The following is a 13151-nucleotide window of genomic DNA, read 5'->3' as shown; positions in this document are numbered from 1 at the left end:
CATAATACAGTCATAAACACAGGTAAAATTCAATTAACGTTTATTCATTAAAATTCAATACAAAATACATTTCCATTATAAAAGCTCATATAAATACATCCAAACACCTTCAGCCTTGAGTAAGTTTGTTCATTTAAATAGTAAATAGAAATACATTCAAAAATTCAATTGCATTTGACCAGAACAACGGCGATACAGCGATATATCACGTTGTGGTTCCGCTACCGCTACCGTGATATGAACTAGCAGCTAACATACACAGGGTGGTCCAGTCCAGCACCCGCGTGTCTTTGCGAAAGATTGTCAGTTTATTATAGATTTTTTAGTTTTTCAAATAGATTTAATGGACCATGCGGCTCTAAGTATTTAAGTACAAATAATCAATATTGATTGAAAATAAATTTGGAATTATGACTGGAGTTCTGATTAGGAATCATACGAGTGCTCACATTCAGGTTTATAAGACCACCCTGTATTTAAAGTAAAATTAACATAATATAGGTTTATAATTAAAACTTAAAATAAATGCGTCTGTGAGACTAGTGGTCGCCTCCGTCGGACTTGGCCTCTGGCGTGCACTTCACCAGCTCGGTGGTGGTGGGCGCACTGGGCGCGGTGCGGTGCGCGTCGGGCCGCCCGTTGGCGGTGGGCTCGCCCGGCTGCGGCTGCGGCTCCTGCTGCTGCTGCTGCTGCTGGCTGGTGACGCGCGCGAGGTGCAGCGCCGCCAGCAGCGCTGTCACGTAGCGCCGCACGTCCAGCTCGATGCCTGCGATAGAAACACCACACGTAAATGAACTGTACAAGACACTGACACTGTTAGCTTTACACTAAAGGACCTCGGTTGCTGGTCATCATGTTCTGCAGACCCGAACAATCTGAGGTATAGGTATCCACCGTGGACGCTCCGCAGATTCATCTGCGTATTCCCCGTCCCGTGGGAACACAAATGACAATATTTACAGAATTTGCTGCGATATGGAAAATCATGCAGGTTTTCTTTTAGAAAGCAGAAGAATTAATAAGTTCCTACAAAAGGCTTCTGTCCTGCAGTGGACGTCCATCGGTTGATATGATGGTGATGACGGTGACGATGATGATCAAATCTATACAGACAGAGATCATAGAAGATGAAGACACCTTTTGAGTGATATACCTCTACAAAGTACTGCACCATTGGAGAAAAATATGGCTCTGATTCTACAATGTGCAATCTTCAGACTTACCGTTCAATTTTATTTTTCTTGAAGAGTAAAAAATCCTCGCAATTTTGATTACTGAAATTGAAAAAGCAGTTAAAGCTTTAATGGACTAGTAATCTAGTTACTCGTAAGACAGTATTCCAGCAGAACTTCTAAAAGTGATGAGATCCATTGGAGTCAAATCTATTAGAACAATTTATTAATCCTGTGTTGTTGTCTTTCATAGACTATGGTAAGGCATTTGACTATGTTTACTTGTGGAAACTGTGGTCAATACCTTTGAACGTACTCAAATATTTGGTAAGCATAATTGCCAATATTTATAGCAGCACAAGGGCTTTATTTTCTGTATTTATAACCATAACCGGTAGGTATATTGTCTAATATGTTTAAGATGAAGAAAGGTGTACACCAAGGGAGCATTTTATCACTAATGCTCTTCGACATTTATATACAGAGAACATTATGCGGAAAGCCACAGAGGACTGGAATAAAACCTTTCAAGATGAATGTGAGCGTGTAACAAAGTTACGGTATGCTTATGATATTTTACTTGCAATAATATCTGAAAAGAATATAGAGAAGCTAGATTGACTCACCGTTCGTCTTGAGCTGCTGCAGGCGCGCGGACAGGTTGGCCCACACGCGGCGCGCCGCCACGGCGCTGAGGCGGCCCACCGTCTGCATGGTGTGCAGCGCGGGGTCGCTCTCCAGCGGCACCAGCTCCTTGCTCACGGCTGCACATTACATCATCATTCAATTCACTATTGTTTCTCAACAATCGGGACTTTAATGTCACCATTTATACAAAAAAATCTGCGAACAGATTGTAGAAGAATCTGATAATATTGACAATGCATTCGGTGGTTTCACTCAAATTGTACCTATTACGAGACTACCAGGAGATTTTTTTTATTAAGCGTGTTCAAATATTTGTGCACTGCATTTGGGCGCGCTTGTATGTCCGTGTAGCTCACTCACCGCTGGCCTCGCCGGCGGCGGGCGGCAGGTAGCGGTCCAGCAGCTGCCAGGCGTAGGCGGCGCCCGAGTCCACGCCGTGCAGCGCCTTCTGCCCGTACGCCGTCGCCAGCAGCACGTTGGCCTTGGCCCACGTCAGCTCCTTCAGCGACTTGACGCGCTGCTCCGCCACGTCGCGCGCGCCGATCACCTGTCGACAATGTCTTGTATGTATTCATCTTCCTCATCGTTGTCGTTAGCTACGTACATTGCAATGTACAAGCCTCTCTCAGCCTTAACGCGCCGTCGTGAGGACTGGATGCTACAATATACTCCGATCCTAAACGAGGATAACAGCTTGCACAAGCTGCACCTTGATGTCGAGACAGATCAGGGGAACAGTCACCTTTAAACGAGAGAGGAACAGGTGCTTTCTTAGTCAGGGTATCGTGAAAAAACATTGACAGTTACTTCGGAAAAGATTTTAGTAAATAAGTACGTATCTAATATACCTAATTTAATTATTAATTCAGAACGCTGGGCATTTCTGAAGGAAATGTTCAGCCTGACAAAAAAATAGTGAACTGATCTGAGTAAATTCTCTAATGATATCTACTCATTGCACTATTGCATACTCTTATTTAGCACAGTAATTTCACTACAAATAGGAGAGGTAAAAATGCCAAGGTTAAAAATATTAACATATGGCATAGAACGTCAAAATATTATAGCTAATAACAGAATGAACAAGATGTTAATTTACAAGGTTACAGAGTAGGTACAATTTATTAGCAACAGGATTTAAAAGATATTACGGAACTTGTGCTATAAATGTTGACATGCCTTCAACCATGTCTAGATTCGTTCCGAAAAAACCGATTTAGATGTTTTGTAAAAAATCGTGTTACGTTAACATTAACAGGTATTTACGCCTATCTGCTGCTGGAGGTATAGCTGCACTTTAGCGTGAATTAGTTTAATTAACAGAAATCCAGGTATCTACTGGTAATTGTTCAGAAGGAAGGGGATTTACACGTTTCGAACGTTTTATCTAAATAAATGTTTGCAGTCGATATAACCAGGTACAAAGTCAACGACATCCCAAGTACCGTCTGCTACTGAGATTTTATTTTGGCTTAATAAATTGGAATATTTTGACCTAATTGACCTGCTCCGGGACTTAAACCCTATTGGGCATGGCAATCCGTAGTCAAACTACGCGACAAATGAGCCAGTAAAATGTATTAAATTAATGCAGGCTATTATTGGTGCAAACTTACAATACCTATCTACGGAAGTGTGTCTGATTGTAATAAAAGCAAGCAATGTTAGGCTAGATTCACACAGCATTGTCTTGCGCACTTTTTTACAGTACGCGTCAGAACGTAGCTCATACATTTTTGGCAGTATTAACATCGTGTAAAAGGTTCTGTGAACAACGTATGTATATAAGTCGTATCAGACGTATGCTGTAAAAAAACGTGCAGGACAATGGAGTGTAAGTCTAGCCTTATTGCTTGTGTACGATCGGACTGTTCCATGAACCGGTTACACTGCTACAGTAACAGCGGCGTGGAACTCCGCCAAACGGCCTTCACTTGTGCGCAGTAAACAAACCGGAGCAACTTAATTATCCAATAATTAATAACGACTACCAAAAACTAAATAATTCAATTTTTTGTACTTATCTACCTTCCACTCATAACATAACTAAAAAGAGAAGAAAAAACTTTCGGTATTGAGGCTAAATTACCTATTAACGTATATTAAATCAGTAAATCTCATAAGCAATAGAGCTTTTTGTGGCAGAACGCGTCCGGTAGTTATTGTCGTCACGCTTAGGTACTTCTGGCGCCTACAAAACAACATTCAAACCGAAATGAGCCATTGATTGCTTGTACAAAACACAAATATATACCTTCAAAATAAAATTTGGATTGTCTCAAATGTGGATGTGTTGAGGATATGGAAGAACGGGTCCGCCTGTCACAAATTCGATAAGTAAGAGAAAACTAAATCGTAATTCACTGACTAGTATCAGGAAAGTAAAGATAGAGTTAGAGTTGTACAATTGAACATGTTCTTTACATCATACATGACACGCTGCAGATCATCAAGGATGCCCTAGACTCCGATCTCCGGTTCAACGTCCACAGTCCGCGGCCGCGTCGCATTGATAACACTATCTTATCAGTTATCACGCATCACTGACAATACCTACCTACACAGCTACTTATGTGTTTACACAATACACTCGTAGTTTCTTTACTACCTAAATACTATTATTTTAACAATAAAGGATTGTATGTGACCTTCATATTTATGGTTAATACTGATTGATGTTACAAATAATGAAATAACCTACATATACCTATATAGATTAAGGATAGATGTCGCTACGACGAAACGTGATTATGGGATTAATTAATAAACCTTTTGTTTGTATGTATAAAGCAGGTACCTAGGTAGCCATTATATTAATAATTATGCTTAAAGCGATTGTCTTCAAGTGGACAAAACGAACTCAAAATAGTATGCAAATAAAATATTAATTTATGCACATACATTTGATTCTCTTTCTTTAAAATCTGTAGGTACCTAACAATATTTCGAACTTTGATTCTTTAAAGAAATTCTTTGTAAAAATGTTTAATTCCCGGAGTTAGGCAATCAGAGGCGGTACACCCCAGTGTTTTGGAGAGCGTTATTATCGTTGTCTGTTCTGTTGTTAAGCCGGTCATTTTGTTGTCATTAACATCTTTAAACTCCGTACTCCGTGGAACAATGCATGCATCGGAGTTGAAACAATTTAATATCTCGAAGAGACTATCTACCACCCAATCCTAGCCCAATGACATTGAAGCAGCGTGGTGGGTATCTACTCCATGTACCTATCTCCTATGACGTTTGAGGCCTGGAAATGGGTCCTTATAAAAGGACGATAATGATGATGACCGAGTTAGTAAATACAAATTCTGTTTAATAATAATTGTAGTTTATAGGTTGACTCAAAATAAGCAATACTTGTGCAATCATAACAAACCTACTAATTGAAATACCGTTCGCCGACCTTTGCACGCTTACTCACTGCCATACGTCTAAAACTACGTGAGTCGCGACTGGTATATATAAATAGGTGCCGGTTTGTACTAGCGGAGGGAAGCAGGCGGTAAAACCGTACGATGCGTAATGGGAGGGGGATATAAAGTGAACTTTGCACATTGGACTCCTCCAAGTTAGATTGGGGCTGCCAACTCCGAAATATTTTCAACGAAAAAAAAATTCCAGAGAGTAAAAGTTCCAGATTTTGCTACAATTACCAACTGCATTAGCCGCAAAAGTTGCCATGTCATCGTGACTAACAAGGATATGACGATGAAATGAATTGGTCAAGATTGATAGAATAAGCGTCTATTTACATCTTCAGTACCTACACATTCGATTTGGACGACGGATAAATCTATTTAAAGTGAGTTTAGGCTAGAGCTAGAACAAGAGCATACTTTCTTGATGGTTTAGTGTAAATGAGAACTGATTTGTAGTGTGAACACCAAAATAATATCAAAGAGCAACAACGAGGACCAACAACAAGAATTGTAGCACACTTTTTAGTTTTTTTTTTCGTAGAAATTGGCTCGATTGATTTTATGATAATAAGTATTGAAACGCGCTTGCCTAGAACATATCTAGTGGCAACCCTGGTGGGCTTTCATACACCTGTCGTGTGGTTCAGGTGCGAAATACGTATGTAATTCGAAATAAGCATCATTATTTTTGACGAGTGCGTCGAGTATTTGGTATAATTTGGTACAAGAGGCGTTTGTACGAATAAATGGATAAATAATCTAACTAGAGGCAAGGTGACACCGATGGGCATAAGAATTAATTCTTTGTTAATGCAATCATCAATATCTGCTTGTTTCAATGATCCACTAAGGGCATCCACTACCCTGCTCCTAAACAGGTTAGTGGGTTAGGGTGATGTGTCAATTTTGTAACGATTAATAGTAATGATAGGGATAGAAAGATTAGCGGCCTTCATTCAGAAGTATTGGTCTGAGTGTCATTTATGAAAAAAGGTCTCCTCCAATGTGATCTACAGTCTTAAAGCGATTGGGCAGGATCTCTTACAGATTTTTCCTAGTTGTCCCTCTGCCGTAACATGGCTAATTTACTAAAAACTAAAAAATTAAATAAAGATATGTAGATTATAATGTGTTTAAGTATTTATCTAATTAGGTAATACCATTGAAAAAATATGTTTATCATATTATTTTGGGTAAAGAAGTTATAGCGCCACTAAGCGACAAGATAGAGAAAGGTGGAAATTTCTCGATCCATTAATTATTAGGATAAGCTGTACCTATACGCGTGTCATTCAACTCTGACGTCACCAATTGCAGTCGCTACCTGAGATAAATATCCACGACTGCTTAGCTATTTATTGCATTCCTTTTTTAATACCTACTCAAATAAGTATGTTTATTACGATAACTAAAATGTTTTAAACCTTAAAATCAATAGCCATAAATAAATATAAAAACAATCGGCCAAGCGCGATTTACGGCTTTGCTTTGCCGTAAAGCAGAAAACATTTTTATACAGCAAATACATACTTAACTCATGGATTCAAGGTAGATATCATTGAAACTTTAACATTGGCAACAGTCAAAAGACTAAAGTCATCCTATAGACTGGGTCTGTTTTTCGTTTCAAGGTACGGAATACTAAAAAAGACCATAAATAATCGGCAATGTCCTGGTTACAAAATTTGTCCAATAAACACATCGCTATCGAACAGCAAAGTACGCGTAAGTTATGGGTATTATGATGATGTATGTATGACATGTATAATACATGTCACACAAATACTTATAGAATTCAGTTTTTCACAATTCCCGCTGAAACTATGATTTTTTCGAGATAAAAAGTAGTCTATGTGTTAATCCTGGCTATTATCTATATATCTATTTTAAATTTGAGTTAACTTCGGCAGCGTGAAAGAGTAATAAACATTCAAACCATCAAAATCATCAGTTTTTTGCAAATTTCGGGAAACCATGGATTTTTTCGGGACAAATAGTAGCCTATGTGTTAATTCAGAGTAAAATCTATTTCCATTTTCAGCCACATTAGCTCAGTAGTTGCGGCATTAAAGAGTAACTAACATCCAAACATACAAACTTTCGGCGTTTATAATATTGGAAGGATAAACTACCTACAGTAAGGAAAACACCAAGCTCATCACACAAACATTTTCCAGTTGTGGGAATCGAACCTACGGCCTTGGCTGCAGAAGGCGGGGTCACTGCGCCACTCCGCCGACAATCATACTAACATCGTCGCAATGTAAGCAAGCAGCGGCGAGGCGTAATTATAATAGGTATTCATTGTATTAAAGTATTGATCTACAAATGATTAAGCCCTACTTTAAGGTCATTACACTCTGATGTCATGTAATGCAAGTTGCTATCTGAGATAATCATAAAGTATTATTTATACTGTAATTTGCCATGTCAGCTCAGCTGATGTATGATGAAAAGATTTAATCATTTTCACTGCTCAAAACTGGCATAGTAAAGGTTAAATAATTAAATATAATTATATGCCAGCAGTGATAACTGGCCAAAACTGAAATCTCAACATTTTATATTATTTTACCTTAGTGCATTTAATTAGTCTTTATTAAAATAGTTCACTCTAATGCAGTGCACTAAAGCACAATAACTTAAAATGCCAAGTATTGTGCAGTGTTTGTAGTATAAAAATGCTTATTCTGGGTGAAAGATCTGTGCATGTGCATTGGGTTTGAGACTTGCTCTTATGTCTTATGCCCATTAGTAACCAGTGGCGTGCATAAGGCGTATAACTAGGGTATGACTATAAGTAAAAATTGGAAAATTCCTTGTCCAACTATGTATTCTGTGTGGCAGTGCAGTTTTGCGTCTATGAAATGCACGCCACTGTTAGTAACAGTCCTTACAACTAACTGGAGAGAATAGTGGTCATATTTAAAATATTATATGGCAAAATAGATTTTATTCTTTATTAAGAGACTTGGAAAAATCTGATTCTGCATTAAACCCCATATGTATGTCCATTGTTTTCTCAAAAAACCTACTAATACAGCTTAGGGTGTTTTCATTGTTCATTTTTTTAAGAAAAGTTATATAATTTGTGGAAAGCTTTTTTAAAGAAATTGTTTATTTCTTTTTCATTGGTAACATATAGTAAGAGCAAACATCACAAGATTTGCAAGTTAGTTCACATAAAACAGATTAATAATACTACACCTACCTTGTTCAGCTGTGGAGTGATCTTGGACAGCACCGCCTGTTTGGTGGTCTCCACAATGACCTTGGGCTGTTCTGTGACGAGCGGTACCCGCCTCTCCAGCGCGTCCAGTGCAGCGGCCACCTTGGCGTCTCCGGCCACCAGTTGTGCTGCCACATATGGTGCGGCTGTGGTGGCAGCCAGGGTGACACTGGCTTCTGCTGTTGATAGTGCCCACTCCAGTAAAGAATGTGCACCTGGAGACAACAAGAATGTACGAATTAAATACTGTTCATTAAGAGAAAAAATCACTTGAAACTTTATTACATTAGAGCTTTTATATATACATATACACTAGTATTTGTTTTATTTAAAAATACCAAAAAGTTAAGATTTTACATGCGTATTAACGTATCAAAATAATACTTTCACAAGATTTTTTTATTTTCAACAGAGAATACAGAAAGCTAAGCAGAATCAATAAAACATTTGAAAACAATGAACATTCTCCATTGCTAATACTATAAATGTGAAAGTAAGTCTGTCTGTCTGTCCATTACCTTTACACAGCTTATAACTACTAAACAGATTTGGATGAAACACCTGGCTTCCAAATCGGTGGCAGTCATTACAAATAGTTAACCCTGCTATTTCAATAGTACTTGTAAGCTAAGCCTGCTTGCCTGATATGGTTTATAGATAAATTAGACCTTGTTGAGGAACATAGGTTACTTTTCATCTCAGAAAACTCATGGTGAATCAGAAAACCAGTCAATAAAGTCATGGGTGTCCGCTTGTAATAATATATTTAAATGTTCATTTTGTTTTTAATTAGAAACAAACAGGAAAACTCAGTAATGTGTACTGATATAGTATATGTTTTGTTTTAAGTCAACTATTAAACTAATATCAGTTTCATTAAATATAAAATGGCTAAGCTCACATGATTATTATTTGTATATTACCTGACTACATTTGTATCTTATGTGTAATACTTAGTCGTAAGCTTGTTTATGAAACACGGCACAAACTTATTTCATACAATAATCTTATTAATAATTTTATAAAAATGGAACTGACTAACAAACATTATTTATTTTGATTTTAACACAAAATTACTAAACTGATCTTCATGAAAATGAAATGGGACCAATCTGGAAGTATACTCTTTCAAACAAAAAAAGAATTTTCAAAATTGATTAATAAATGACCAAGTTATGAGGTAACAAACATAAAAAAAAACATATGTGTTGAATTAAGAAGCTCCTCCTTTTATAGAAGTCTGATAAATAGTTTAAAATATTTAAAATACTATGTGTTACAACTGCTAAACTAAACTGATATTAAATATTTAGAGTACAAGTAGGATACAGCATGAACTTACCTTTGACTTTAGTGTAGAAAGCACCAACTTGACCCACTGCTGCCCCCACCGCTGGCAGGGACATTGCCTTCTGCACCGACTGCAGCTGCGGCATGCCAGGGGCTGAACCTACTTCTGTGGCCATCTGGATAAATGCAATACTTAGTTTAAATTATATTATATATTATTTTCATAAATTTCACATTGTCGAAAATTAAAAAATAGAGTAAAAAACATTACAATTTCAAATATAATTCATTATATCATACACTTCACTTTTCTTTACGGCATACCTACAGTACAATAATTATTTTAGGAGGCATTTTTACGTAAATCCAGGAAGGTATTGCAACATGAAGTATCTAATGAAGAGTCGAAATTACATTTGTATCAAAAAAAAATATAATATGATATTTGATTTATGGTATTTAATGTTTAAGGTACTACACTACAGAAAATAAGCGACTTAGCAACAAAATTATTGCAATTTGGGGTCACATTGGCGAATGATAGACAAACGCAGGTATGCTATGCGCTAATTAACTTACCGTTTTAACTTTTAATTTGTTTCTATTTAAAGGTTTGAACGTATGAAACACTTCACGAAGTAAGTTTAGTTAAATCAACGTTTAAAGAATTGACGATTCAAACTTTCAACTTTCAACAAGTAGTTTAAAAAGTTACTAAGAAATACAAAACGTTACAAGTACAACCGCTCACTAGGAATTTCTTATAATGAATGAAAATAAAAAATTGAAAAGAAAAATAAATTATCATCAAAAACAAACGTCAAACACAAGGACAAGATGGAACGAATAATGAAATTCTGAATGATTATGAATGAAATGAATGCGTCGGTGGACGGTTTTTCTCTGTCTACGGGAGGAACGTTGATTCATATCATTCATATGTTCCTTGCGTTGAATAGGAAAAGCAATTAAGTAGCTTCTTAAAGTATTATATTCTTTGATCAGTAGAATCTAAATTCTTTAATAAGTATACCATAAAATATTAATAAGTTTTTGTGATCATTCGACATTCGACTTCGGTAGATAAACCCACTTTTTAACATAAATAACGATAATTTGTTTTCATTTGTCAACAAAAATAATTTATTGACTTTTTATCGTTTTACCCACCTTAGCCATCCGTAGATTGGCCTGTTGACTTAAGACTTGGCGAGTCTGTAATTTTGGCTTTTTCTTTGTCTACAATTTCTTGACTCTGCATAGGTGTCAACTGTCAAGTGACAAGCTGTAATCTTGGCTGTAACTTTGACAAGTTTGGACTTTGGTTGGCTAATGGCTTGGTCAAATAGTTTGGTTGGTCTATATTTTACAAACATTTGTGATGTCTTGGACAAACGATGTGTCACTGGAGTTTTTGGACCACTACAGAATAGAGGCACTGTTATGGGATCCCAAACATCCGTTGCACAGAAACAGATGCGAAGTAAATGAAGCATGGCGTCGTATACAGAGCAATTTAAGTATAAATTGTCCGATAGTAGATCTGAAAAGGAAAAAGGAGTCTTTAATGACGTCTTTTAGGTTTCACTACAACCGAAAAAAGAAAAGTCCAGGCGAATATCGAACTACGTGGTTCGCCTATTCGTACATGGAAAGTTTTCTTGGCGGGAAATATGAATGTGATAGTACAAATGAAGCTGATCACGAGGTAAAGGAATACATTAGGGAGTATTTTTTTAAACTGAGTGCTTTGTCTATTTGTATATGTTTTTCTTTGTAGAATATTTATTTGTTATAAGTTAGGTATATTTATATTTTCAAGTAAAATGTGCCATATTGATTTTGATGAGACTTCCTTATTAGGTATAGTTTTCTGATAACTGTCTTACTTAGACGTAAAATAAAGCCTAATAAAATCAACAACCCCATACAAAGTTTGAGAAAAGTCTGTCGTAAAATGGCGAACTGCGGGTAGTCGAATGGAAACAGCATTATACGAGAAACACTCTTTTTAAAAATGAATTATAAAATAACGCTGTACAATTTTATTTCAGTATCTTTCAAGTAATAGTACGTCTTACAATCCCCAGGACCCCATCGCTAACACGAGCCAAAATACGGCGGCGCAGGGGTCCAGTAGACGAATTAACAGAACCGCAAGTTCGAGACCTCAAACCAGCAACCCTGAGTACGTTTACAAAAGGAAATTAGACACAACGAACAACGTAAATGATGACAAGTGTAAAACTGATACGGACGAATACGACTTGTACGGACAGCTGTTAGCCAAAAAACTACGGAAACTCGACGAACACCAACGGGACGTGGCGATGCACGACATCGATAATATAATGTTCAAAGCGAAAATGCAAAGTGGACCTTCACAGAACAGAAGCTATTCGAGATCTCCCTCTCCCATACCGAGGAAAGTGAAGTCTCCAATGTTTATCATAACTCCACAAAATCACGAGCAATATGAAGACGAAAATTTAACGTATCAAGAGCAGCAGCAGACTTAAATTTAATAAAAAAAAGCTGTACAGTTGAGCTGCTGGAAGTATCTCGGAAAATATTCTTCAAAAATACCTAATCATTGATAAGATATTTTTCTTGTTAGAAATAATAAATATTTTATAGTTTAAAAGACAGTCATTCAAGGTAATTTATTTTAAATGCACGTATGTATGTAACCCTGACGTGACGAGACGTGATAGCCCAATGAAATGACCTCTGCCTTGAATTCGGAGATCGTAGTTTCGAATCCAGCCCGGGGAATGCACCTCTAACTTTTCAGATACGTGCGTTTTAAGAAATTAAATGTAACGTGTCGCAAACGGTGAAGGAAAAACATCGTGAAAAAACCTGCATAGCTAAGAATTTTCTAAATTCTCTACATGTGTGAAGTCTGCAAATTCGCATTTGGCCAGCGTGGAGGACTATTGGCACGGAAAACATATCTATTGTCCTAACCCCTCTTATTATGAGAGGAGACTCGTGCTCTACAGTGAGCCGAATATGGATCGTGCCAAGTCGATATATTTATTTAAAATATAAAAGACTAGCGGACGCCCGCGACTTCGTCCGCGTGAAACTCGATGTAAACTTTCAAGTACCTACCCCTATCCTACCCCTACCCTACTTTTCTGGTTGATTTTTTACACCTTGTGTCCGAAAAACTCAAATATCTTACGGAACCCTATTTTTTTTCAAAATAAAATTTAGCCTATGTTACCTGTGGATAATGTAGCTTTCGAATGGTGAAAGAATTTTTAAAATCGGTCCAGTAGTTTTTGAGCCTATTCATTACAATCAAGAAAACAAACAAACATACAAACAAAGTTTTTCTTTTTATAATAAAGTATATAAGTATAGATTTTTAAAATTGATATG

The 13151-nt window shown here is 36.9% G+C and overlaps 2 protein-coding genes across 4 annotated transcripts; one reads left to right on the top strand and one right to left on the bottom strand.

Annotated features, from left to right (window-relative positions):
* Positions 1-23: 23 nt before the first annotated feature.
* On the bottom strand, positions 24-10579 carry LOC112053201 (lipid storage droplets surface-binding protein 2). 2 transcript variants are annotated; one of them, XM_024092532.2, is made up of 6 exons: positions 10341-10579; positions 9814-9937; positions 8454-8686; positions 2181-2367; positions 1799-1936; positions 24-766 (listed from the first exon to the last, which is right to left on the bottom strand). In XM_024092532.2, exons 2-6 carry the CDS (start codon positions 9935-9937, stop codon positions 540-542), a joined length of 909 nt encoding a protein of 302 aa, XP_023948300.1. In that variant the 5' UTR covers positions 10341-10579; the 3' UTR covers positions 24-539. The 2 variants fall into 2 exon arrangements, with proteins under 2 accessions (XP_023948300.1, XP_023948301.1); XM_024092533.2 differs by lacking the exon at positions 10341-10579 and adding an exon at positions 10086-10107.
* A 481-nt stretch (positions 10580-11060) lies between these two features.
* On the top strand, positions 11061-12409 carry LOC112053202 (uncharacterized). Of its 2 annotated transcripts, none has more exons than XM_024092537.2 (2): positions 11061-11469; positions 11852-12409. In XM_024092537.2, exons 1-2 carry the CDS (start codon positions 11143-11145, stop codon positions 12278-12280), a joined length of 756 nt encoding a protein of 251 aa, XP_023948305.2. In that variant the 5' UTR covers positions 11061-11142; the 3' UTR covers positions 12281-12409. The 2 variants fall into 2 exon arrangements, with proteins under 2 accessions (XP_023948305.2, XP_023948304.2); XM_024092536.2 differs by having other exon boundaries at positions 11062-11469; positions 11816-12409.
* Positions 12410-13151: the final 742 nt, after the last annotated feature.

Source organism: Bicyclus anynana, chromosome 10 (genome assembly GCF_947172395.1).
Source record: "Bicyclus anynana chromosome 10, ilBicAnyn1.1, whole genome shotgun sequence".
In the NCBI taxonomy this organism is placed as follows: domain Eukaryota; kingdom Metazoa; phylum Arthropoda; class Insecta; order Lepidoptera; family Nymphalidae; genus Bicyclus; species Bicyclus anynana.
This window is presented reverse-complemented; position numbering and strand designations above follow the sequence as displayed.

Excerpts from the sequence above, each read along its gene's own strand:
- LOC112053202 (XM_024092536.2), top strand. The coding sequence starts at position 11,143 with ATGTCTTGGACAAACGATGTGTCACTGGAGTTTTTGGACCACTACAGA. Across the intron at positions 11,470-11,815 it reads CAAATGAAGCTGATCACGAG|TATCTTTCAAGTAATAGTAC; the intron begins GTAAAGGAATAC and ends ATTTTATTTCAG.
- LOC112053201 (XM_024092532.2), bottom strand. The coding sequence starts at position 9,937 with ATGGCCACAGAAGTAGGTTCAGCCCCTGGCATGCCGCAGCTGCAGTCG. Across the intron at positions 8,687-9,813 it reads TTTCTACACTAAAGTCAAAG|GTGCACATTCTTTACTGGAG; the intron begins GTAAGTTCATGC and ends TGTTGTCTCCAG. Across the intron at positions 1,937-2,180 it reads CGCCGCCGGCGAGGCCAGCG|CCGTGAGCAAGGAGCTGGTG; the intron begins GTGAGTGAGCTA and ends TGTAATGTGCAG.